This window comes from Stenella coeruleoalba (genome assembly GCF_951394435.1).
Source record: "Stenella coeruleoalba genome assembly, chromosome: 2".
Classification (NCBI taxonomy): Eukaryota; Metazoa; Chordata; class Mammalia; order Artiodactyla; family Delphinidae; genus Stenella; species Stenella coeruleoalba.
The window spans coordinates 112,460,961-112,485,383 of record NC_137147.1 but is presented as its reverse complement, the minus strand read 5'-3'; the positions used below and the strand labels follow the sequence as shown (position 1 = coordinate 112,485,383).

General features: G+C 47.1%; 1 protein-coding gene across 9 annotated transcripts in view; it reads right to left on the bottom strand.

Annotated features, from left to right (window-relative positions):
- Positions 1–24,423, bottom strand: part of NTRK3 (neurotrophic receptor tyrosine kinase 3) — a gene marked incomplete at its 5' end in the record, with an annotated part of 581,909 nt that overhangs the window by 230,078 nt on the left and 327,408 nt on the right. For all 9 annotated transcript variants that reach the window (XM_079911026.1, XM_079911027.1, XM_079911028.1 and 6 more), the window contains 7 exons: positions 8,153–8,255; positions 9,069–9,133; positions 10,572–10,595; positions 18,223–18,519; positions 19,000–19,141; positions 19,772–19,914; positions 20,702–20,859. In XM_079911026.1, coding sequence (XP_079767152.1) covers positions 8,153–8,255; positions 9,069–9,133; positions 10,572–10,595; positions 18,223–18,519; positions 19,000–19,141; positions 19,772–19,914; positions 20,702–20,859 — 932 coding nt within the window. The remainder of the gene's footprint in view (positions 1–8,152; positions 8,256–9,068; positions 9,134–10,571; positions 10,596–18,222; positions 18,520–18,999; positions 19,142–19,771; positions 19,915–20,701; positions 20,860–24,423) is intronic.

Below are 24,423 nucleotides of genomic sequence, written 5' to 3'. Positions count from 1 at the left end.
GTGCCTGCCCAGCCACACAAGGGACTCTGGGCTGGGAATGCTGCACGCCCACTGACTGCTGGCCTCCCTGGGGCTCTGTCTCCAGCCCTTGTGTTGATGGACCTCACGCTTGTGCTAAGATCAACAGAGGCAGCAGGCCTTACAAGTGCCCTTGTGTGGAAGGAGGTGGCAGTTCGCTATGAACCAAGGAAGCCACTGCAGAACTGCTTTAGGAAAGAAGCAAGGCTTATTTATCCAAAGAGGGTAGAACTAAAATTGCCTTAGAAGTCGTGGTTCTATTTTGTAATCGTATAGTCATATTATTCCAACTAGCAGAGTCAGGGGTTGAGGCCGGCTGATTTTGCTAATGGTGCACAGGAAGAAATGGAACACAGGGATGTGACCTAAGTCCCCAGGTCCCAGGCCTGAGGTTTTCACTTCGTCCTTTGTTCCCTGAACTGTGGGCCCCGGAGCAGCATCCTCTGGAAACTGGTTAGAAACACTGACTCTCAGCCCTTCCCCAGAATCTGCATTTTCATAAGATCCCCAGCATCTCCCAGGATTCAGTGCAGTGGTTCCTAAACTTTAGTGAGCATCAAAAATCTCCCCCACTTCACCCCAGGTCTGACCCAGTGGGTGTGGAGTGATCCCAGGCATCTACACATTTCACACGGTCCCAAGGTGACCAGATACACCGGTCTGCAGACTGCATACATGACCTGGGCCACTAATTAAATGCGCAATTGCATCCTGGCCTTACACCGCTGGTTCTCAACCTTGGCTGCACAACTGAAATCACCCGAGGTGTTGAAAAAAGCATGCCCATGCCTAGAGTTTCGCCTCTAGAATCGGATTTAATCAGCCTGGGGTGCCACCTGGGCCGAGGGAGTCATACAATTTGACCAAGTGATTGGAATGTGCAATGAAGATTGAGAACCATTGATTCAGAGTGACCTCATTTAAAACCTGGTTTTCTTGATCACCAGCCACATGACATGGGGCCATTTAACCACTCTGAGCAGCTTTATTGCCTTTACAATGTGGAGAACAGCCACTCATCAGGACAAAATACTATAAGGTATATTAGACCTTATATGCCTACATGTGCCTATATGTGTCTGGCACACAGTAGGTACTCAATAAATGCCCATGCCCCCGATTCTCTTTCCTTGCTATGATTAGAAGTGAAAAATCAGCTGATACTCTTATCTTTACCCCAAATCCCAGCTCCTCTCTGAACAGGAAGCATAGAAATATCGGTTTCCCTCCTCACCATTCAGGAAAAAAATGAAGGCGCTAGGGCTTGAAACCACGTTGGAATGTGTATTCAGGGAGCAGAGCTGGCTTCACGGGCCTGACCCTAACTCCATGCTCAGAAGAGCCCCATGATTGGGGTATAAGTCTCTGCTGTAGCTGTCCTGCAATTCTAGTGCTTTAGGAAGATTTTGCACTGGGTCCCATAAATTAGGTAGCCGGGCCTGTCAGGAAGAAAGCTTGTCTGGAGACCAGTGCAAGGATGCCAGCAAATCCCTCTCTGGCTTGTGGCAGCAGAACTAATACAAGAGAAAAAAATAAAGGGGTGTGCACCAGAGTGACTTGGTGAATCTCTCTCTAAACTAAACATACGGGGGTATCAGGGAAGGGAGGAAGAGAGGGTGTCACTAACCCTCTAAGAGAAAGAGCCAGGAAGAGACCAACCGGAAGCTCTTCTCTTTCCTCGGGATGCTCTGGGGCCGGAGGCAGTGGCAGACACCACTGGTGGCTGAGCCCCAGCCGGATGCAGGCTCCCCTTTCTCCTCCTGCAGGATGCTCCTTCCCCACCCCATCCAACTCGTCCCCCATGATGGATGCACAGCACAAAGGGCAATGGGGTGAGGAGTAGCTGGGGCCAGGGATTTGCAGCAGTTTGCTTGTAAACCTCAGGGCCTGAGGATAACAGCAGTCTCAAAATTATGTTCAAAGAGGCATCTTCCACCAGGAATCCCAAGCACAGGGTCATTGCCAAGGCCAGGGGTAAGCTTCCTCACTTGCGTACCTCAATTCAGAGGAGGAAACAGCAAAGGAAGTCAAGAAAGAAAAACAAGCAAGAAGGAAAAATAGACTTATTTCAGGAAGTCAGGAAACCCAAGTCCTCCACTCAGTTTCACTTCTGCCTTGCTCTTGGCTTCTGACGCCCCATTAAATCAAGGCCAGATAAGTGTATTTCTCAGGGCAAAAAAAGCTGCCTTATCAGTGGCACTAATGGTGACCTCATCCAGGGTCAAGGTCACCTTTCAGTAGTCTCAGAATTCTCTATTTCTACCCCACACTCATTGTATCAATTCCCTGGCTCTGTGCTCACGGCTATAGATACAGGGACCCTCTATCCCAGCTGAAGAAGAAATGCCAGTTAGAGCATCAAACATTAGGAGGCCAGGATCCCAGCCCTACCTCCATCCAGCTGGAAGAAACCCTTCACAGTCCAATGTTCCAAGGTTAGGAGAGCGGGCAGAAATGACTCCTTCCCAAGTCTAATCATTCCCGTTAACCGAGCAGTTAAACCAGAGGGATAACAGGGCCATTCAACGCAGGCAGCCATCCCCGAGATCTTTTGGCAGGAACCAATCAGTCCCTCCAAATCTCACTCTGACAATCTACTTGGAGAGAAGTTACCATCTGTTTATGGGGAAAAAAATGTTAATAACCCTCAATCATAATCAAATAGGCAACCACTTTAAGTACCTATTAGCTGATGCTAATTCACAATGCAACAATCCTGGAGTGCCCATCCACGGGCCCATCAGGGGCACCAGCACACGTCCAACCATTAGGATGGACGGCAAGCAGACGAAGCACCTAAGGTATTACCGGAAGCCCAACCAGCCTTTCTAGACTCCTGGCCTTCCCAGCCTTCTTTCTGGCTTCTGCTGCCTTGCCATGCAGTCCCCAACATGTCCAGAAAGAGACAGAGGAAGTCCTCTAAGCCTGGGAAGCAAGACTCCTCCATCAGCTCCCACCTTTTCCCCGGGCCAGGTGTGTCCCAGCTTGAGAAAAGAGGATTAATAAGAGACATGTTTGAAAGCCCCTTTGAAGCAGGACAGCATTCAAAGATAATTAGATAAAGTATTGGAAGAGCAGACCTGATTTATTCACAATCCGTCTTCCTTTCCCAGACCTTCCCAGGCTCTCTGCATACAGCACGCAGGTGGGAAAGCAGGCCAGCATTGCTCTAGCTAGCCGTGCATTTTGGCATGCCGTTTCATTTCTCTGCGTCTGCTTCCTTACCTGTACAATGGGGACATTAGCCTAATAAGTCTAAGGTCTGTTTCAACTCTAATAAACCATTATTCTGTTTCCTCTGTGACAGTAAGAGGGAGCCAAGAAGTATGAAGTTCACTCCCACAGTATCTCTGATCTAGACGTATATAAAGATGCTTAAGAGGTAGTCAGACAAGAGAGACCGAATAATGTATGCCCTTTTTACAGCCTGCAAAAACCCCACACGTTTGCTTCTTTCTCCATTAAATAATAATGATAGTCACCTTATATGAAAACTATAGGGCATGTTTAAGTATTTAAAGACACACTAGCATCTTCTACCTGGTTATTGTTCTAACAACCACGTGAAATAAAGATGGCAGATGCACTGTGGATGTTCATGGTGGGGCAGCCAAGACCAAGGAGTTAGGTCATTCTATCGATAGTTGCCATGAGAAGTGACTGAGAATGCAAGGTAGAACGTCCGTTCTAGAACCCACTCAGCTTAACCAGACTGAAAACCAGAGCAGGTCACCTCCTTTCTTGGGCTTCCTATGCCTCAGTTTCTCATCTCTAAATAATGACACTGCAGGGCCCGGCTAGATCATTGTCACGATCTTTCAATGTCTAATTTTAAAATATTATATGAGGATGAGCATGGAATAAATTCTAAGCCATGTCACTTCCAGGCCCAGGATGCACCGGCACAATATAATTAGTTAAGATACTGACATATTTTGATATATTTCTGTCCCTCCCAGTAAACGACCCCTGCCCTGAACCTCCCGACCACCCACCACTCAACCACCCTGTGATCCAGCATGATTATGAGTTAACACCCGGCACAGCAGGGAGCCCCCGGGTGCCGGCTCCAGCAGGAAGGCAGTATGTGCTCTGACTGGTCAGTGCCCACACCATACCAAATACTTCAGGATCATCCTGCCACTCTAAAGCATGGGGCTTCATCCACAGCTCAAAGAAAGCCCACTGGACACTCAGCCCCATTTTAGAACCTTTGTGATTATAAGAGAAGATGAGCTCAAATCCTAACCCTCCACAGGGCAGAATCCTGACCTCTCCCCAGGCCGGAATTTCGATCAACTAGATGGCAGTTGAAAACAGTAAAAAAGTGTCTGAGACAACGCATTTTCAGTTCATTTCTAAAAACTCTGGTTAATACATTCCACCTCCATAAAATAGGTCCCCAGTGGAATTCCTATATGTACCAACATGGAGCGATCTCTAACACATGACAAGCAAATAAAGAAGATGCAGAAGGGTGTTTAGAGTATAAACACATTTACAAATTAAAACATACACAAAGTAATGCATCTTGTAAATGTATTCACATATGTAGACATATATATGTGTATGTATATATGTATATCTTTCTTCACATCCTGTACCTATCTGTGACCACTCTTGGGAGTGTTACAGTCTTTAATCATGCTGTTTAAAACTCTCGGGACACAAGCTCTCTCATCCACATAAAATTTATTAATAAGGTCTATAAGAGACAAATATACTTTTGATTGTTTTCTAGATGTCTATGAATAAATGCAATTGTGATTTGGAAAAAACAAACAAAACAAAACATATATATATATACATATATGTAAGTAGAACTATAAAATTGAGCTGGTTACCAGACTTGGCCACTAGGATTGCCATAGAGTAGAGGCAGTTGCTAAGTTGGCAGTCTGCAGGGTATGGGGTCAGCTGGGAGAGAGCCATGGCGCGAAGGGTGGGTGTGCAGAGACAGCAGAGAAGGAGAGACAGAGATACAGGGAGAGAGACAAAAACAAGTGGACTGATGGATGTACAGTGAACTCAAGCTAATGACTGCCTATGGAAATGGAAGCGGAAATGGGACCGGGGTGACAGTTAAAGCCATCTTAGTTTTATCAGTAATAGGAATAAAACATTAGATGCAACAGAAGACAAAACAGTAACAGCTGCTTATTCTAAGTGACAGGAATATGAGTGTCTGTCATACTAATGTCCGTATTTTTCTATATATTTTTTTATTTCTCAGAAGGAAGTTCATTTTAATAAGTCCTCCTCATCCATACACTGTGTTCCAGGCCCTCAGATGTGGAGGGTGGGAATTATTTATGAGTCTCCCAGATCATCTCCGCTCCACCTCCACTGCCCAGACATCTCAGATTTCCAAATGAGCCCTAACTAGCCCATTACTGATTAACAAGCTGTGCTTGTTTTCTGAGTAAAACTAAAGTCATTCATTTCTAAGTTCAGAAACAATTTGTCAAAGACTGTGCAAAGTTTCAGGCATACTCAGCTGAGTGACTGCGGGTTTCTGCAACAAGTCACTCCTGGTCTAACAGGACAGATGATGTGTGAGCAAGATGATGACAGTGCCCCAGGATTAGGGTGGAAGAAAAGCATTTTTACTAAATATTGTGTGGGACAAAAGAGGGCATGATTAAGTCTTGGGAGGGCAGCCCTTCCTGGAAGGACAATGAAAGAAGCTTGGACAGGCTTATACACAAAGAAAGAAGAAAACTACAACCACAGGGACCCTTTTAAACGTCAATTACACACAGATCTCAACACTCAGAGCAATGCAATGAGGGAGGTGGTATCATTCCATCATTTTGAAGTTGTGGGAATAGAGGCTGTGAGAAGTTAAGTAACTTTGCCGGAAACATAGAGCAATTAAGTGGCATCACAGATTTTTAACCCAGATTTGAAAATTCAAAGCTGAGGAACGGGTGGCTCTGAAGAGACGGAGGTTTGCCTGAGTCAGATTTGGGGGACTTCTGGTACACGCAACTTTGCTCTTTTTTCTGGACTGGGAGACCCGCTGCTAATAAAAGATCAAGGGTGTATGCAGCCTAGGGCATTTGCTGTTTCATCCTAAGATGAGAACTAAATACAGTCAGGCATAACAAAGATCAGAAAGATGCAGGCTTAATTCTAAACAGGGTCAGCCTTGGATACAACATCTTATCTTGCCTCTCACTCTAGCCAAACTTCTTCAGGTCACCTGACTTTAAATTAAGGAATATTTCACTTCCAAACTTATGGATGTTTGGCGCAACCAGGGCCAATGAAGGCAGCTCAGCCCGGGAGAGGGGAGTGGGTGTTGGGAGAGGCTCCAAGGACAGCTGAGGGGAAAGCACCACGCTGGGTGCTGCCTAATTCATCCGACATGGGGACACGCTCTTCCAGAAAACAGATGACAATTAAGAGGAAAAATCTGCTTGTTTGGTGGTGCCAGTCTTGTTGCAGGGTCTCAGCTGGTGGTGTGCCTCTCCAGGGGAGAGCAATAATGCCCCGTTTTCCCCTTTGGTCAAGGCCCTGCTGTTTCCTTAGGTGGAGGGAGGAAGAGCTAGGAAAGTTCCTCCCATGGTAGGAAAATTTTGCACAAGTACTAGTGCCAGGTCCTCAAAGCCAGGAGCCCAAGGATGATGCTAAGACTGAAGGCTCAGAGCCTGCATGGGGGTCACTGATCTTCCAAACCTGTGAAGCCCTGTTTGGCCCGTGGGGTACTGGTAGATAAAACCTCTCCAGCCAAGGTGGCTGACCGTGGTCTCCTCTTGTTTAAGTCATCTGGCTTCAGGCCAAACTTCTAATATATAGAGAAGTTTTATAATTTGCCTTTACGTGTTATTTCTCTTGGTCAAAATATTTCATTTGCTTCAAGAAAACCTGGTTTGCTCTTCTGGGACTTGTTCAGCTTAACCAAGAGCAGAAAGAGGCAGGAGGCTTCTGGGAAGCCAGACAGTCCTCCCCCATGATTTCTGCCTTTCTAGTTCTCTATGGCTATCCCTTGCTATATATCAGTGTTCTAAACTTGTAGGGTGGTCACAGACTCTTCTGACAATATAACAGAAGCTATGGATTAGTTCCTTCCCAACCCCGCCCCCTGCCACCATGTACAAACAATTAAACATTTACATATAAGTTCAGGGGACCACTATCCCTGTGAATCTCATTCATGCTTTCCCCTTAATTCCTGAGCCCCCAGGTCAAGACCCCAACCACAGATACCAGTTCGTGTGCAGAAGTCATCGAAATTCATCTTTCTGGATGCCATAATCTCACCAGAAGACTCCAACCTGAATCCTTGCTCAGGAACCTGACGGCTTGTCAAATACTTCATACTCCCTCCCCACCCTTCTCCTATTAACATCAGCCATAAATGGAAACCCCAGCTGGGAGTATATCTTGAAATTCAAGTTTCTGTTTAAGCACTGGTATCCAGCCTCCCTTGCGCCATTTGGTCAGATCCATCCTGGGACCAGGCAGATGGATGCTAATTCACCACATTAACCCCTTTTGTGCCAGCCCCCTTTTCCCAAGCCTTGGTGGAGAGCCACGTCTCACATTCCACCCCAGCTGTAACGGGGTTGAGTACTCTGTGTTGTGGAAACTGGCCAGCAGATTTAGCAATCACGTTGCTCTTGGCATCCATTCTGGAACTCTGTGTAGAGCTACGTGCTGAGATACCACGCATGGGCAACCTCTCAATGCCACAGTCTACCATCCTACATTTAGTTCTGCTAATACGTTCTCATCACAACTCCAGGGATGGGTGCAGACAAGAGAAAAACCAAGTTACTCAAACAAAGAGTCCTTTTACCCACCAAAAATAAAAAGAAAGGTAAGTCCTCTTCATTTGCCCTCAAATCCAACTTCTTTCCCAAATCATCCTCATTGTACCAGCCCAGTGAAGCAATGTTTTTAGTCATTACAGAAAAACCAGGTGGTCCACAGTTTGGTCCTCACACCAACACTGCCTTCAATCCATCACTACCAATAATAAACGTGTAGATGGGAGTCTCTACCAGGGCCACTTAAGCCCACCACCCTGAAGCCGTCTCAGAGAGCAAAGAAATTAAAACAGCATCTTTTGATCAAAAGGAGCCATGTTTCCCCCATGAGACCCTCGCAAATGAAAATTCCACCTTACCCTTCATTCCAAATTTGGACCGTCGACCATACTTGTTGATCATGATAAAGAGAACCACCAACAGGACACAGGCAAAAGCAGCAAGTCCAACGGCTATGGATACCTATTGGGAGCCAAAAACAGACAGTCGAGCAGTTACAGAAAACCGGAGTATGAAGTAACACGCATGCTCAGATGAGAACATCCTATTACAGTAGCAACTGTAGCCCTCCCAGAACTTCAGTGAACTTCAGAACTTCTCAGACTGAGTAAAGTCTTGAGAAGATGTAATTTATTAGACTCTAAGAACATCAAAAAATAAATTACCCAGACTGATTAGAGAAAGTTCCATGATTCAGTGTTCTGAGCCCTCTCATCTGGGGACCATCCTAAGAGATGCAGGAGGAAGCCCAGAGATGCTTCTGCCTGTTGTTCCGTTGTGGTTTTAATTAGCAAGCAAATCTTGCATCTTCACATTGACATTCTTTGCATAATATTCTTATCCAGGAGATTCTAAAAAGACTCCTTTCCTTTTCTCCCCAGAGAAACCTCAGGCTCTGAGAGTGGGAGGTGGGGTCACCTCCCACTCAAGAAGATGCCCTGGGCAACTCTGACTTTTGTAAAAGTCTGTACAGTTAGCAGCCCCTTCGAATCAGGCCCAGCTGGCTCCTAATGGAGTGGGAAGTTTCAAACTGTTCTCCTCCCGAGCCCTAGGGCTTAAAGCAGATCCTCAAAGACTTCCTCAAACAATGAATTATTCTCATCAAACAAGGAAGGTTTTAACCACCTGAAAGGAGGTCATTCATCACGGCTTCTCTATGCCACGTATGCTAGAGTTCCAAATAAGGCAGTATTGGGAAAAGTTAGCTACTAAAACAGAAGCCTGAAAAACTACTGCATCAGTAAACACCTTCCTCTTGACCAAGGAGTGACTCACCCCAAAAGTGTCTTCCTCTGGTTTATGGGTCACAGTGATAGGAGGGGTGGGGCTCACTTCGTAGACTGAAAACCAAACATAAATAGAGAAGAGTAGTTAGCTTCCTGGCCACGAGAGCCTCAGCCACGGTCCCTGCCTAACTCCCAAGTCCTCTTGAAAGTTCTTGCTGGAGAACATCCCCTTGAAGCTAGACTCTGACTGCCTGGCCTCCCCAGGCTTTGCAGGGGTCCCCAGAGATCGGATCCCCGTGTGGCTGCCTGGTGGGTACTGATGACTCAAAGACAGACTCCATAGGTATAAAGAACCTTTGCTCGCGTCCCCCAATCCCCATCACAGAGTAAATAATGTAACCTGGACAATGTGGGCCATGAGCTATTGAATAAATAAGAGGGAAAAAAATGGTTTGGGATCACAGCCAGGGTCTGGATTCGGCCAGTTTCGTGGGTGATGGTAGCTGTTGCTGACATTCAGCTCCTCTCTGCACCCCTTATCCTGTCCCAGACTCTCCATGCCCTTCCTCGTTCCCTCTTCACTCCTCAGTGAGATCCAGGAGGCCTGTGGCCCCATAAACAACCCACTATCCGTTGCCCTACGGCAGATTTCAGAACACAATGGCAGCTTCAGTTGGCAGCAAGTTTATCTGACTAGGAAACATCTGCTCTTCCCAGCAAGGCCTGGATGGGAAGCCGAGCATCCATTAGTCCTCCTTCTAGAATCAACTCCTTGTCCAGAGAGAGCCCCAGTTCAAAATTCTCTGGAGGGACATCCTGTGAGATGACAAGTCCTCAAAGACCGAGGACAAACAAAGGAATCCAGGTTATATTTACATCTGTGCCAAACAACAAGGGGCGTTCTAAACAGGACTGTCTACTGTCTCAGGCCGAACAGGGAGCAGAAATGGCCTCAGCCGTCCCTGTTCCTCTCCCACAGGGGACAAAAGGAAAAGGAATAAATATGTTTCCCCACAGACCATGAGCGAAACACCAAATCCTTTGGGGATCGTCTAGTCCTGGCCCCAAATCACTTATAGACTGAGCCTCAATAATCTCATCTGAGGACAGGCAAACCTATCAGGAGACCTTGTCAATCACAGCTCCACACGAGGTAGGTCCTGGCTCTCAAAGCAGGTGACAAACACTAACATGTTTATAGGCCCCACATTCTCTCTGCAAGAACAACTGAGATGCTCAACAGGGGTCCACTGGGGCACGTGAACCCCACATCCTTCCTGACACCACCTCTGTCCGTCTGGGTGGGAAGACCCACAACATGGTCAGACCCTAGAAAACTGCGGGGAAACTGAGGCAGCAAGTGACTGTCCAAGAGGAGTGGGCTTGGAACTGCTCAAGTATTTCTACTCTCCTTTCACAGTTCACTCAGATGCTCTCAGCGGCCATGAGTCTGAGGATGCTGGTAGAATACGAAAGAGGGCTATTTGGACTCAGTAGTTACCAAAAGTATCAGAATAAATCACTTTCAAAGCAAAAGGTAAAAGAGACTTACAAGAGACAAAGTTATCCGTGCTCTCTGCAAAAAAGACAAAGAGATCATTAACAAACGTAATAAAAAACCAGAACAGTCGCACTCTGTCTTTCTCATAGCTATGATCTCTCCCACTCACCATGATCCCGTTGCCCTGGCAACTGAAAACTAAAATCCTTGGCTCGTCACCCCTCCCCCACACTCTTTAGAAGGTGGTCTTCCAAATGGAGAAGGAATAAGAGCTAAAACTCCTGGTTTCAAGGGAGGTGGCCTGGTCCACCTGGAGACTAGAAACCATACTATGAGATGAGGAACTACATCCAGACTCACCATCTCACCCTCATTCCTCCCGCCCTCAGGTGCCCAGAGTGTTGGGAACGTTGGTGGTACATTAGCGCCAAGAAGAAATGCTGCAGGATGGGCTTCCATGGATCTTCCTGGAAAATGCCAGCTATGATCTCAAGACACAATTCCTCAGATCAATATGTAGCGTTTATTCTAGTAGGTCATTGAGACGTTCTTGGGAATCCCTCTAGAATCTATCCACTCCCCAGATGAAAATGTGTTATTTGGTCTTTGGCCTTTAGAAATGGCTCACCTAATAATGAAAGCCAATCATCGTTGGGCATTGATTATGAGCCAGGGGCTGTGCAAAATGCTTTATGTAATACATCAATCCTTATAACCACCCTAGGAGGTGGGTAGCATTATCCCCTTTCAACAGAAAAGGAAACAGACTTATAGAAATTAAGTAACTAATTGAATGTCACTCATCTAAGAAGGGATAGAGCTGGATTCAAATCCAAGTCTGGGCTCAGAACCACTCTATCAGAGATTCTCAAACTTTAGCATGCCACAGAACCATCCAGGAGGTGATCACTACCATTCTCCAGTAAAAAGAATGAGGGATTCTTGGAGAAACACATTAATTCCAGGGCTGGGGCAGAGAAAGTACAAGATGTGCTTGGAACAGCTTGCAGTACTGGAAAGTAAGAAGGTGCTCAAGAATTAATGGGGGCATGAAGAAGGGACACAGGAGCCAGTATGAAGGGGTCTCCAATGGCCAAACTGGGGATGATTTGAGCAACAAAATATAATGACAATATAATGACAGTCATAGATTGTTATGAGCTGAATTATATCTGCCCAAAATTCATATGTTGAAGTCCTAACCCCCAGTACCTTAGACTATGACTGTATTTAGAGATAGGGTCTTTAAGAGGTAATTAAGTTAAAATAAAGTCATTAAGGTGGGAACTAATCAAATATGACTGGTGTCCTTATAAGAGGACACTAAGATATAGACGTACCCAGAGGGTAGATGGAACCAACCCTGCTGACACCTTGATCTCAGACTTCCAGCCTCCAGAACTGTGAGAAAATAAATTTCTATTGTTGAAGCCACTCAGTCTCTGACACTTTCTTACAGCAGCCCTAGCAAGTTAATACAGGGATTATAATTCATAGAACAAAATAAATACCCATGAGTCCATACTGATATAACGAAGTAATTTAATCAACAAATAAGAAAAGAAAGCTTTTCCTTACAATAAAATCCAATTAATAAATGTAGAGGAAAAGGATAGAAATAGAAAAATCACCATTGACAAATGGCACACTAATATTTGTTTCAGGCAAGAATCATCAATGAATGCTAAAACTAATGTGTGAAAGAATGATAAGAAACAAGATATTTACAAAGCTTCAAAATATTATGCTTATTAATTACAGAGGAGAAAAAAATAGTCACTCTGCAGTGGAGAAACCTAGCAGACACCATCCTGATCAAGTGATAAAGTTAATATCACTGGTAATAAAACGTACAGACGTCGTGTACCCCTGACACAACGTACTGAACGGGCACAGCATCACTTCTGCGGTGTTCCTGCCAAAAATGCCTAACTGGCATTCAGTTGTGAGAAAACATCAGGCAAACCCAAATTGTGGGACAGTCTACAAAATAACTAGTGAGGATCCTTCAAAAGTGCACAGTGAGAGAGTGGCATGGACATATATACACTACCAAACGTAAAATAGATAGCTAGTGGGAAGCCGCCACATAGCACAGGGAGATCAGCTCGGTGCTTTGTGACCACCTAGAGGGGTGGGATAGGGAGGGTAGGAGGGAGGGAGACGCAAGAGGGAAGAGATATGGGGATATATGTATAACTGATTCACTTTGTTATAAAGCAGAAACTAACACACCATTGTAAAGCAATTATACTCCAATAAAGATGTAAAAAAAATAAATTAAAAAAAAAGTGCACAGATCGTGAAAGACAAAGAAAGCCTGAAGAACTGCCCCAGATTTAAAGAGAATAAGGTAACATGGCAGCTAAATACAATGTATCAATATAATCCTGGATTGGATCTCAGAGAAGAAAAGGACAGCAGTGGGACAACTGGTAAGATTTAGATAAAGTCTGTAGATTAGGTAATAGGGTTGTATCAACGTTACTCTCCTGGTTTTGATCACTGCCCCGTAGTCATGTAAGATGGTAACACTGGGGGAAGCTGGGTGAACAGTATAAGGAAGATTTTTTGGTACTATTTTGTAACTTTTCTGGTAAATCTCAAACTATTTCAAAATGAAAAGTTAAAAATCTTTTAAAATTTTTTAAAGAAATATGGATTATTGGTCCTCACCCCAGAGTTTCTGACTCAGGAGGTCTGGGGGAGGTCTTGAGAATTTTGCATTTCGAACAAGTTTTCTTGTTCTGCTGGTCCCTCTGAGAACCACTGCATTTTACTCCACTTCCTCCTGGCACAAGCCTACCACACCCTGAAAAATAAGAACTTATTCGTTCATTCATTCACCGTGGGTCTTCCATTTACCCAGGCCCTTGGCTAGGCTTTCACAGTCATTGTACTCAGAGCTCTGTCAAGTATGCGCCAGCAAATATTCTTCCCTAGCTACCCGTGGGGGAAAATTGATGCCTTTCTGTGAAGGAGTCCCTTAGAGAAAGCCTTATTCACAGTAAATTCACTGCTAATAGGTTGCTTGCTCATTATCCACTTTGTGTTGTTTTGTGGGAGAGCAATACAGCTTTCTCCAGATTCCTGAGTGTGCCCTTCAGGCCCCCCACCCTATTCTAAACTTCAGGTGACCAAACGGCTGATTTGGGAGGAGGATGGAGGCACGGGGGCCCTAGGCTTGGCTTCAGAGCCTGAGAAAAGAGAGGTGCCAGATCAATTCCTAGTTAACACCAATTTGCATATTTCTCATAAGGCTCTCATTTATTAGAGAATATGCTCACGTCAGCCAAATGTTTTGGCCGAATCTGTAAACCCGGTAATCTCTCAATCAGCCTATGAATGCTTATCTCCTTTGCAAGAGCCTGGAAACATTTATACACCCAGGAAACACACAAGCCTTGGAACAGCCAGACCTTCTGGGTTCTCTCTAACCTGTGGGAGGACTCAGAACTTCACCCTGGAAAAGGATGGTACCCGAGAGTGGTCCTCACCTCAGCCCGCACCAGCAGGCTGGGAGGACAACTGGACCAGTGTGCCAAGGCAGCATCTGAATCCCAACAGGAACTGGGCATGAAAGCAATGCACATGTGTCCTCCAGATCCCAAAAGCCTCAAGTAAAACCCAGTGGGAAAAGCCAGTGGGATCCAGAGAATGGAGAAGAGAGGCAGAAGCTTGCGTCCAGATAGAGAGAGATGCACATAGACGTGATAAGGAGAAGAGATGCCCTGGCTTCAGGTGTGAGGAGGGAGTGGGGAGCTGCGCCAGGCGTCCACACGCTCTGCCCACCCAGCACAGAAGGCCACACGCTGCTGCCGCCTCTTTTCCCCCAGCACTGGCAGGTTGGGACCAATTCTAGTCTCAACAAGTGCGGCTATGGACACTGGGGCAATGGTGTCCCCCACGGTTTGTACCCAGGGCCCTGATGGAATTCTGATTTCTGCTGTCACAAGATCATGATGAAGAGGCTTCCCAGTCAGGTAAAAAGAAATGAGAATTCAAGAGTTATGGCAGCTCACTTATTCCTAAACGTTTTGTCAAGTGTTCTCATATATTTGTTGCACATGTGCAGGCAAACACACATACACACACACACACACACACACACACACACACACACACACACACACACACACACACCTTGTCAACATTCCTCCTTCTATCACATCATCATCTAAGGACCGCCAACCTTCCAGGTGCCACCTCGACCCTAACATGATCCCTGGCCTCCCCTGACACTTGGATCCCTGACTCCTCACGGTCCCCACTCCTAGGCCCAGATCCCTGGAACACCAAAGAGGATTCCATGCTCCTAGAACAAATCTCCCTTTCCAGAGACTGGTTCCTACACTAAAGCTGAACTCCAGGCTGAACATTCTAGTGCTTCTTTGGAAATGCAGAAGGAAACACCAACATTTGTATAGCATGTGAAGTTTACAAAAAGCTTTTCCAGAACATTTTCATTTCAATGTCCTGCTCGGAAAAAATCCTTCTGATGGAGGCCTCTGCATCTACAGACGGCTCCACTGAATATATTCAGTGCAATCAAAGCTCTCCTGTGGGTCTCCAGCCCATGAACAGTCAGGAAAGGAGACCCTCACCCTCAGATCTCTGTTTTTCCCCCAAAACAAATCCCTTTGCAGTTGCCCTTGGGTGTTTTTTTTATATATAATAATAAAATCAAACAGTAATTCTGTGCTTACTCTGTGCCAAGCACTGTGGGAAATATTTTAGGTGGATTAATCTACTATGTGCGAATTAATCTTCACTACAATCTTTGAGGCAGAAGCAGGGGATTGAGTAATTTGCCTGAGATCACAGAGCTGATAAGCAATTGAATGAGAATCTGAATCTTGGCGTTGTGACTCCATAACCACTACCCTAGTAAACTACCTGCAGGCTGTCTGTTAGAACTTACCAGCTTGATTAGAGAGCAACGACCAGATCTAGAACTCCTAAACTCAACTCCTAAACTCTCCACCTAGAATCCTAGTCGTAGCCAACAGCTATTGAACCTTCCCTCTATCCGGACACAGAGCTAAACACTGGATGGACATCACTTCATTCATCCTCAGGGCAATTTAGGCAGGAGCTCTGATTATCATTCCCATTTCACAGATGAAGAAACAGAGGCACCGAGCAGTGATCATCCTTCACCTCACGCCAACCATGTGCTAAGCCCCATTATCGGGGCCAGTAGGGCCACAGACAGGATAATACTTCCATCTGTCTGATTTCAGAACCCTTGCTCTTAATGTCTGTTTTGCTGCCTGGGAGCGAGAGGGGTACAGATGACAAATACAATGTCCCCACACCACAGCAAGAGAAAAGCAGGAGTCCACTGAGAGCCTTTGTATCCAGGCTCAGCAGGTGCGAGGTTTACTGTCCACTCTCCTGGATAATTTACTCTCCTGACGCCTAGATATTTTGTCTCTTGACATGACTGGCCCATCTTTTCCCTGTCACTGCCTTTCCATCATCCACTGACTCCTTTACAAACAAGCAAACCTTCACACAGGATGGCCCTGGCAGGGTGTAGATGGGTTTGAGGGACCCGCTGCAGGTGAGCTGTTTCCCTTCAAGTTCCTCTGTAACTTCACCCTCCCTCTGGCCTCCTGCGTCCACAAATGTCATGGCAGGAGATGGCAAACGAGGGAGTGTCTGAATTTTCGGGGGCGGGGGGCTTGTTAAAATACAGACTGCCGGGCCCCACCCCACAGTTTCTGATTCAGTAGGTTTGGGTGGGGCTCCAGGATTTGAGTTCTAACACCTGCCCAGGTGATGCTGATGTTGCTGGTCTGGAGACCACTCTTCGAGAACCACTGGCCTGAGGAGAACTGAAAAGGTGACAGGCATATCCAGAGATGAAGAGGAGGGGCAGCTGTGTCTCTTGGGGACAGAGGAGGTGTCTGTATGGCTGCAAGGATGCAGAGAACTGCTTCCCTCCCAAGGCGAGGGAGGACAAAGGAAAAGCCGTGGCCACTGCTCCTGCTGCCCCATGGCCAGGACACCCTCTGCATGCAGAAGCCAGGGTGGCTCCCCCTCCCTCCCAAGCATTCCAGGGCTCCCTGCTCTCACCAGGCCCCAGAAGCTTCCCTTTGGAAACAGAAGCATGACTTTGGCGAGGGCTTCACTCCTCGCCCATCAGGGAGTGTCGACTCTCCTCTTTAAAAACAGATTCCATTCTCTAATCACCAGATGGGCACAAGCAGGGCAAAGGGCCACTCCAGCCCTTTATGCCAACAAAGCCTAGCCTGACTTTGGCCCCAATAAGTAAAGTATCTCTGCATCTAAAAGCTGCTGCTTCTGCAGTGCAAGACAGGACTCTTTCAGCTCCCGTGTGGCCCACAGTGGGAAGTGTCCTGAGGCCTCTCACTGGGCATACTTGGAATGATGTTGGAAATGTAGGACCATATGGGATGGCCAGGGTCTCAAACATCGGCACATTCTCAGTCCTCTCCTGAGTGATGGCTCCACCATCCCCTGGCCCTCAGTGGCAAGAATTTAGCTTCCCAGGCAGCCTCATCTCTCCAGAGTTTCTCTCAAAGCCTCTAAAGTTCGAGTTTCCTTGCACTAAGATTAAAAAGGCCTCTTGGAACTGCTACCCTCTGATTATCTGTATGCTGTGAAATCACCTTCACAGAAGCAGATGCTGCACAGTGCTAGTACTCCAATGCCCTGTGTGTGTGTGAGAGAGAGACAGAGAGATCGAGATCAGTCTTTACACTCCCCTTTATCTCATTAGAATCCTGGATTTCCAGGAATTGAAGGCCAAGAGGTCTGTTCCCAGCAGACATCACCAAGGTCATCAAAGATATATGGCTTCACTGACAGAAACTTATCAGCTACCAAAACCACCCCCAAGAGATGCTGCAACCACTTTCACTAAACTCTTGGGAGTATTTTCTTCTCCTCTAACTTCAGGAAGGTATTTGAAATATTCTAGCCCAGACAGAGAAAGACAAGACTCCCCTCCCAAATATTCAAACAAAGTTCTCTCATCATTTCAATGACCCCGTCCACTAGAATCAGCACCATCCAGGCTGACAGCATCAGGTACCCTCCACCCATCAGCTCACCACAGAGCTAGAGGAAAAGAGCCACAGACCTGGAAACCCAGCCAAGGCCTTATTACTACCCAGCAAGTGGAAAGATTCTGTTCACTGGCCTGTTACATGTGGGGTTGAACCAGATAGACCCTGAAGCCCCTTGTAATGGAAGGTCATCAAACCATCGTTAGGTACCAAAGCCTGTGATACATGCTTTGTCTACTTTAAAAGTATTTAAAAGTCACGAGATTCTTATGGGAGAAGTACAATCATGCCCATTTCACAGATGAAGGTACTGAGGCAACGATCATGCCCAGAGTCCCCCAACAAAAAAAAGAATTGGGTCCAGATTCTCCGCCATTCTTATCCACCTCTCAAGTCCCCACTTTCTCTACCGTAACACCATATGCCCTTATATGTACAGCTGTGTACTTCTGAGGGGGTCTTGGGTTTCACTGTGACTGCTATTGGAAATCAGAGACTTCATCTAGTTTACACAAAATTCTGGTGGTGGCTGAGTATGTTCCAGTGTGTGTTTGGTTGTCGATGACGGTATTTGTGTTGATGCTGCTTCTCCTCTCAAGCCCCCACTCCCCGTCCCACTGAGCTCCTGGAGGGGATCAGTCACCCCAGAGCAGCCCTGCCCTCACCTGGAAAGGGCTCCTTGAGGAAGTGGCCATTGATGGTCTGGTTGGCTGTGCCCAGGGGGTTCTTGGCGATGAGGGTATAGTTGCCGTTGTTGTAGTGGGTGGGCTTGTTGAAGAGCAGGCAGCCCTCGGAGACCTCGCCCTCCTGGTAGTACTCCACGTGGATGATCTTGGACTCACGCAGCGGCTGCCCGTTATGCAGCCAGTGCAGTGTGGGCGGCGGGTTGCCGCGCACCACGAACTCGATGCAATGTTCCAGGCGCAGCTCAGGTTCCTCCAGGCTCACCACGCGTGGGGGGTCTGCCGGGGAAAGGCCAGCTGACACCCAGAACACAGAGCCTCTGGTGTCCCAGAGCAGCCTTCCAGGAGCTGAGGTGGGCAATCCAATTCTTCCCCACCCCGCTTTAAAAAGACCTGAGGGAATCAGAGGTTCCCCCCCAACACCACCCCCAAAGAGGGGAAGAGATGTCTGTCTTCACTCAAGCTTCCTGGATCCACTACAGCTGGAGGGTTCCCTCTCATGACCTTTTAGGGGTTTAGCAAAAGGCAGACTTGGAGTAAAGTCAGAGCTGAGTTGGAGGTGCATCATCTTCTGAGGGACAGGGACACCCCTTCTGGGGTTACTAGCCAAGGACTGACTTGATTTGCTCAGTCCTGCCCCACAGGAGTCTTTCTGCCCTTCCTGGTGGACCAGGCCCATTGCAGCAGCTCTGCCCGGCCCCAGCCTCCTATGCTGAGATCCCCAGGGTCCCAGCCGCCCCCCACAGGGCATCCGCTCACAGTGGACAGTGAGGGCGACGCTGGCATTGCTCATGCCCACCACGTTCTCTGCAATGCACGTCAGGGTGAAGCCGTTGTCCTCACTCGTCACATTTACCAGCGTCAGGTTGATGGCGTGTACATTGGTCCAGTTCAGATTTGTCTAAAAACCCAATAAAAAAACCAATAATCATGTGTATAAAATAAGCTGCAGGGATGTATTGTACAACATGGAGAATAGAGCTAATATTTTATAATAACTAAAAAAATGTTTGACTGTACATTTTAAGTTATGTATACTTTACCACAATAAAAATTTAGGAAAAGATAAAAGAAAAATTAGATGATGGTACAAAAAAAAAGACAACAATCAAACAGTTTCTACAAGGGCGGCTCCCCCACCTAACCCCCAAACACCTTTAGGAATCAAAAGGAAAGCTGAGCAGTAGGTGAAGGAGGCCTTGCTGGTGAAAGCACATTGACCAAGGGCCAAGCTCTCTACAGTCAAGAGCTCAGGTAACACTCACACTTATCCCATGAGATGAATGGTAGCATTATACCCATTTCACAGATGAGGAAAGTAAGGTACAGAGATGTTTATAGCATGTTCAAGATCAAGTTGGCTAGAAAATGTTGCAGCTGCGTGGAACCCATGTCTATGTGCTTCTTCCTATAGAAATAGGACCACAAACTTCCCTTCCTCTTCTTCCTTATTCTCACGTCTCTTGCTTCTATTCATGACTTTAGCTCATTAAGACTAAGAGGTGATAGGTCCCAAGCTTCAGACGCCTACCTGGTGGGTGTTGATGGACTGCAGTCCGGTGACTATCCAGTCCACGTCGGGCAGGGGCGATCCAGAGCCATTGCAAGTGATGACAGCATTGTCACCCTCCCGTACGGTCAGGTTGGCATGGCTCACACTGATCTCAGGCAGGTCTGGGAGGGAGGACAGGGTGGGTGAAAAAACAGGCAAATACTTGCTACCAAAACTTTGTCCATGGGGGCAATGGTGGCACTGCTTGGTTTGTCCAATAATGACTCCACAAAACCTGCGTGACCTCTCAGAAGTCCCCCAAGTCCCAGAAGCTTCACACCACCTCCCAAGCAGATGGTAGAACTCAAGATTTAAGCCCATGCAGTTGGACGTGGTGGTTGGGGAGCAGGGATTGGTGAGGAGGACAGTTGCTGAAGGAATGCAGCTCTAACAACGACATCAAATGACATCTTCCACTTGGGGCACTGGTTCTCAAAACTTTGGTCCGCTTCAGACTCCCATGGGGATCTTGCTAGAAATTCAGATTTCCAAACTCATCTCCAGATATTCTGATCTCTTAAGTCTGTGGATGGACCCAGACATCTGCTTCTCTAAAAGTGCCTTAGATGCTCCTGATACAGGAGATCCAGAGACCACACCTGGACATAACACTCCTTCAGGTTTGCTTAACAGGGAACTGACAGAGAGAAAGGACTCTGGTCCAATGACAAAGAGCACACTTAACCCTTTTCTGCATCCCTGGAACCAACCTTCCCATGGCTGGCTGATGAAAAGACAAGAATGAGCAAGGAGGTAAGAGGGGAGCCAGATCTGCACCCAATGCAGAGTTCAAGGCTGGGAGGGCAGTGGGGAAGGAAGGCCCTGGCTTTCCCAGCTGATGCGCAGCACCGTCCCTGGTGTCTGAGGGAGGCCCGCGTGGAGCCAGCTGGGACCGGGCGGCTCACTCACCACACTGACTGATGTTCATGCGAAAAAGTGGGAGCTGGGAGCCATCGGCACTGATGCAGTAGAGGTTCTGGCTGTTCAGCTTGGCCTCCCCCTGCTCCTGCCACAGCTGCATCCAGCGGATGTCACAGCTGCAGTTGAAGAAGTTCTGCTCCAACCTCCTGTGGGCGAGAAGCGAGGGAAGGGAGCCCCTGAACCGAAGGTGGCCCAGCTCCCTCCCAGGGCTGTGAGGCCATGCATGGGCCCCCACCTGCTCCTCAGGGACTAAGGAGATAAGGGTTTAGCAAGGTCTCCAAAGAAATAAAAAATACTTATAGAAGTCCATGAATTTATTTAGTTTTTAAACAAATAAACTCATTCCAAAAAAATCCACTCCACTGAACTTACCTGCCAAAGAGACCTTTAAAATACATTGGCTTGGGAAGCTCCTCTTCTCAAAACCCTCCACTGGCCTCCCAACTCTTTGAAAGTCAGAGTCAAAGGCCTACGGGATCTATACCACCCTCTGTCACCTCTCTGACTTCATTGCCTGTCTCACCCTCTCCTCCTCTTCTTCAGCCACTCTGACCTTGCTGTGTGTCAAGTTTACCAGGATGACCTGCATGCTCCTGCCTCAGGGCCTTTGCACTTGTTGTCCTTTCTGCCTACAGAGTTTGGACTGAGAACATAACTGCTAGATCAACTCCCTCCCTTCATTAAGGAATCATATAGCCTTCTCTGACCACTTCTATAGGAAAGTTACCACCAACCCCTGCCCTCACATTGCCCAGTCCCTTGCCTGACTATTTTCTTCTTTCTGGTATTTGTCACTGCCCAGCATCACTTTAAATATTTATTTGCTTGCTTGCAAGTTTGGGGCTAGCAGATGTAAATTAGTATATATAGAACGGATAAACAAAATAAATCTAAAAATTAAAAAATAAATATTTGCTTGCTTGTTTATTATCTGTCTCCCCAAATAAAAATTAAGTTCCATCAAAGTCAGAGACATTGCCTATTAGGTTCATTGCTATATCCCCAGTACCTATAACTAAGCCTGGCATATAAATACCCGTTGAATGAACAAAAGGAGGGAGGAAGGAAGGAAGGGAGGGAGGGAGGGAAGGAGGGAGGAAGGAAGAAAGAAGCTATTCTCCCTGGGGAGAAGGTGATTCGCTGTTTCCAATATCTGCTCAAAGCCTATCTTGGGACCAGCTTTATTCCTTCATAAATTCAACAAAATCCTTAATAAGCACCTCATCCATGTCTGGCTGTGGGCTGAGTGCTGCTGAAACAGAAATGAATAATCAGTCCCTGTTTTCCAGGAGCACTCATCTTGGTAAAGAAGACTGTCTGATAGAGGAAGAGTCAAGTTCAAGGCCTTCCTTCTCCATTCATTTTCCTTGTGACTTAGAGGGAGTCATCTCCTTGGGGGGACAATTGAAGGGCATAAGCTGATGTAAAACTCTTAAAGGCAAGGGCACCTGATAAATCTGAATGCCAGGATCACTCAGGGGAACATGATTCTCTTTCTGGACCAGTAAGGGGATGAATCTATTGGTGCCCAGAGGGAGGGCCACTTGGGTAACTGCACTAAGATCCAGGATATTTTTGACAACTGGCAAATTCCAAAGTAGTGAAGCACACATCAGCATTAACCAGCTTTCAGAAAAAAGTGAGGCCCTTGGAAGGGAGGAATCAGTGCTTTCTAGCCAACAGGACAGCACAGGTAGAATATGCAAACACCCCTGTATGATATCCTCTTAGTCTAAAAGTGCCCATGACTTTGCTCTGCACACCACACTCTTTCAGCAAAGGAGACAAGAACTAACCTTCATCAAGCATCTGCCTCTCACAGCTGCACTCAGAGCCAGCCAGTCTCTCGTCGTCATGCACAAGAGGGACCCCCTCCTACGTTTGGAGGAGTCAAGTCACGTGCTCAAGGTCCCTCGGCTGGTATGTGACAAAGCAGGGCTTCAAAGCTTAGCCTGTTGGACTCCAAAATTCACGTACTTTCCCCGCCATCTATCACGTGTAAGGCGTAGCTAGATGGGAGATTCTAGGAGGAGTAAGCAGGATCCCTGAACTTTGGAAGCTTGTGGAGGGAAAGACTGGGGAAGAGTTAGAGGGATGATGCAGGCTGGACTGTGGAAACAGGAAAGAAAGCTTGTGCTACAGCAGGAGCACCTGGAAATAAAGCTGGAAGGGCAAGTGGAAGCCAGATGGTGGAGGACATTCACTGCCACATCAGGAAGCTTGAAATGCATCCAAGAGGCAGTGGGAACCACCGAGGCCCTTGTAGTTGGAGAATGAAGTGAACAAAACTGTAAGAGTAATCCAGCAATGTTGAACAGGATCAACCAGAGAGGCAAGTAACATCTCAGGGTTATTATGAAAATAGATTTAACATCTTGGTCTCCCTGTAAGGGTCTTGGGGATCCCCATGGGACCCTGGACCACCATGAGAGAATGGCTGCCTAGTTACTAAGAGCCTGGAGTAGAGAGGTAAAAATTGGGGAGAAGGAAGGCGAAGATGGACCAAACATCATAAAGGAAGACACGGTGGTATTTGGTGCTTCCTTGGAGGTAGAAGAAAAGGAAAGAGTAAAAGATGACCCCAAGGTTTTAAGCTCCAGGGAATAGGAAGTCAATGGAAGACAGAAGTATCTTTGGTTGAAAACAGAAGAGAAAAACCAGTGGAGAGGAAGAGGGGAAACATATTAGGAATCGGGTCAGGGCAGGGCTGGGGGTGGGGAGGGAAAGGTAAGGTCCTAGAGCAGCAAAGTGACGGATGAGGTCCAGGACCCTTGGAGGGGTTTGCCCTGGGGTCAAGGCAGATGCTTCTGCAGCTGAGAAATGAGGGAGAGGAGAGAGAAAAGGTAGACAGGAGAAAATGAGAGAGAAGTCAAAAAAATAATTGGATAATAACGTTTGCATTGCATTTACTCTGTGCCCAGCACTACGCTGAAGGCCTTACATGCCTCACCAGCTCTGACCCTCACAACAAGGAGGAAGCAGGGGAAGGGAACGTCTGAGGGCTTCCTTAGGAAACACAGGAGGTCAAACTCCCTGTCCGGCGTTTCTGGGGAAAGGGAGTGGAACAGTGGTTGGGAGTCACGCGGTAGGGGCTGTGAGGAGAGGCCTGGCAGCCCTGCTGGAAGGATACTGAGGGTCCAGATGCCGGAACACATGCACACTGAACCAGGTCAGCCTGATTTTTCCCAGTTGCTTACTTGACAAGATGTGGTCATTCATTATTAAGTAGCTGTAAAAATACAAATTACCCACCTGGGTGGAAAATACTAGACAAGTGAGAGTCTTGGCCAGGCTGCTTCAAGCTACATGTGCTTTATTCAGTTCTGCCTCTTGTCTGAGCCCTGCACTACTGCGTATCCCAACATCTCAGGGGTCCCCCAGAAAGGTGGACGGTGCCACAGCGTCCTGAGGCTGGCAGGGGAATCCAGTGAGATATGTGGGGTGTGTCTTAGACCCTTCCAGGCATGGGCACGCTAAAAGCTTGTTTGTTTCCCTCCGACTTTTTCCTCCAGAAGGCATGCACCATGCGACCTGGTCGTTTCCTCCAACCCAGGGTCTCCTGGAAACTGCAGAAGAACTTTGCGTTCTTCCCGCCATCCCTCTGGACTCTCCTCCTGGACAACAAGACATACATACGGCAGAAAGCATTTTCAGTCTCAGAACAGATGCCCTGGGCATCTCACCGAGCAAATCCACTATCGTCTTCATAT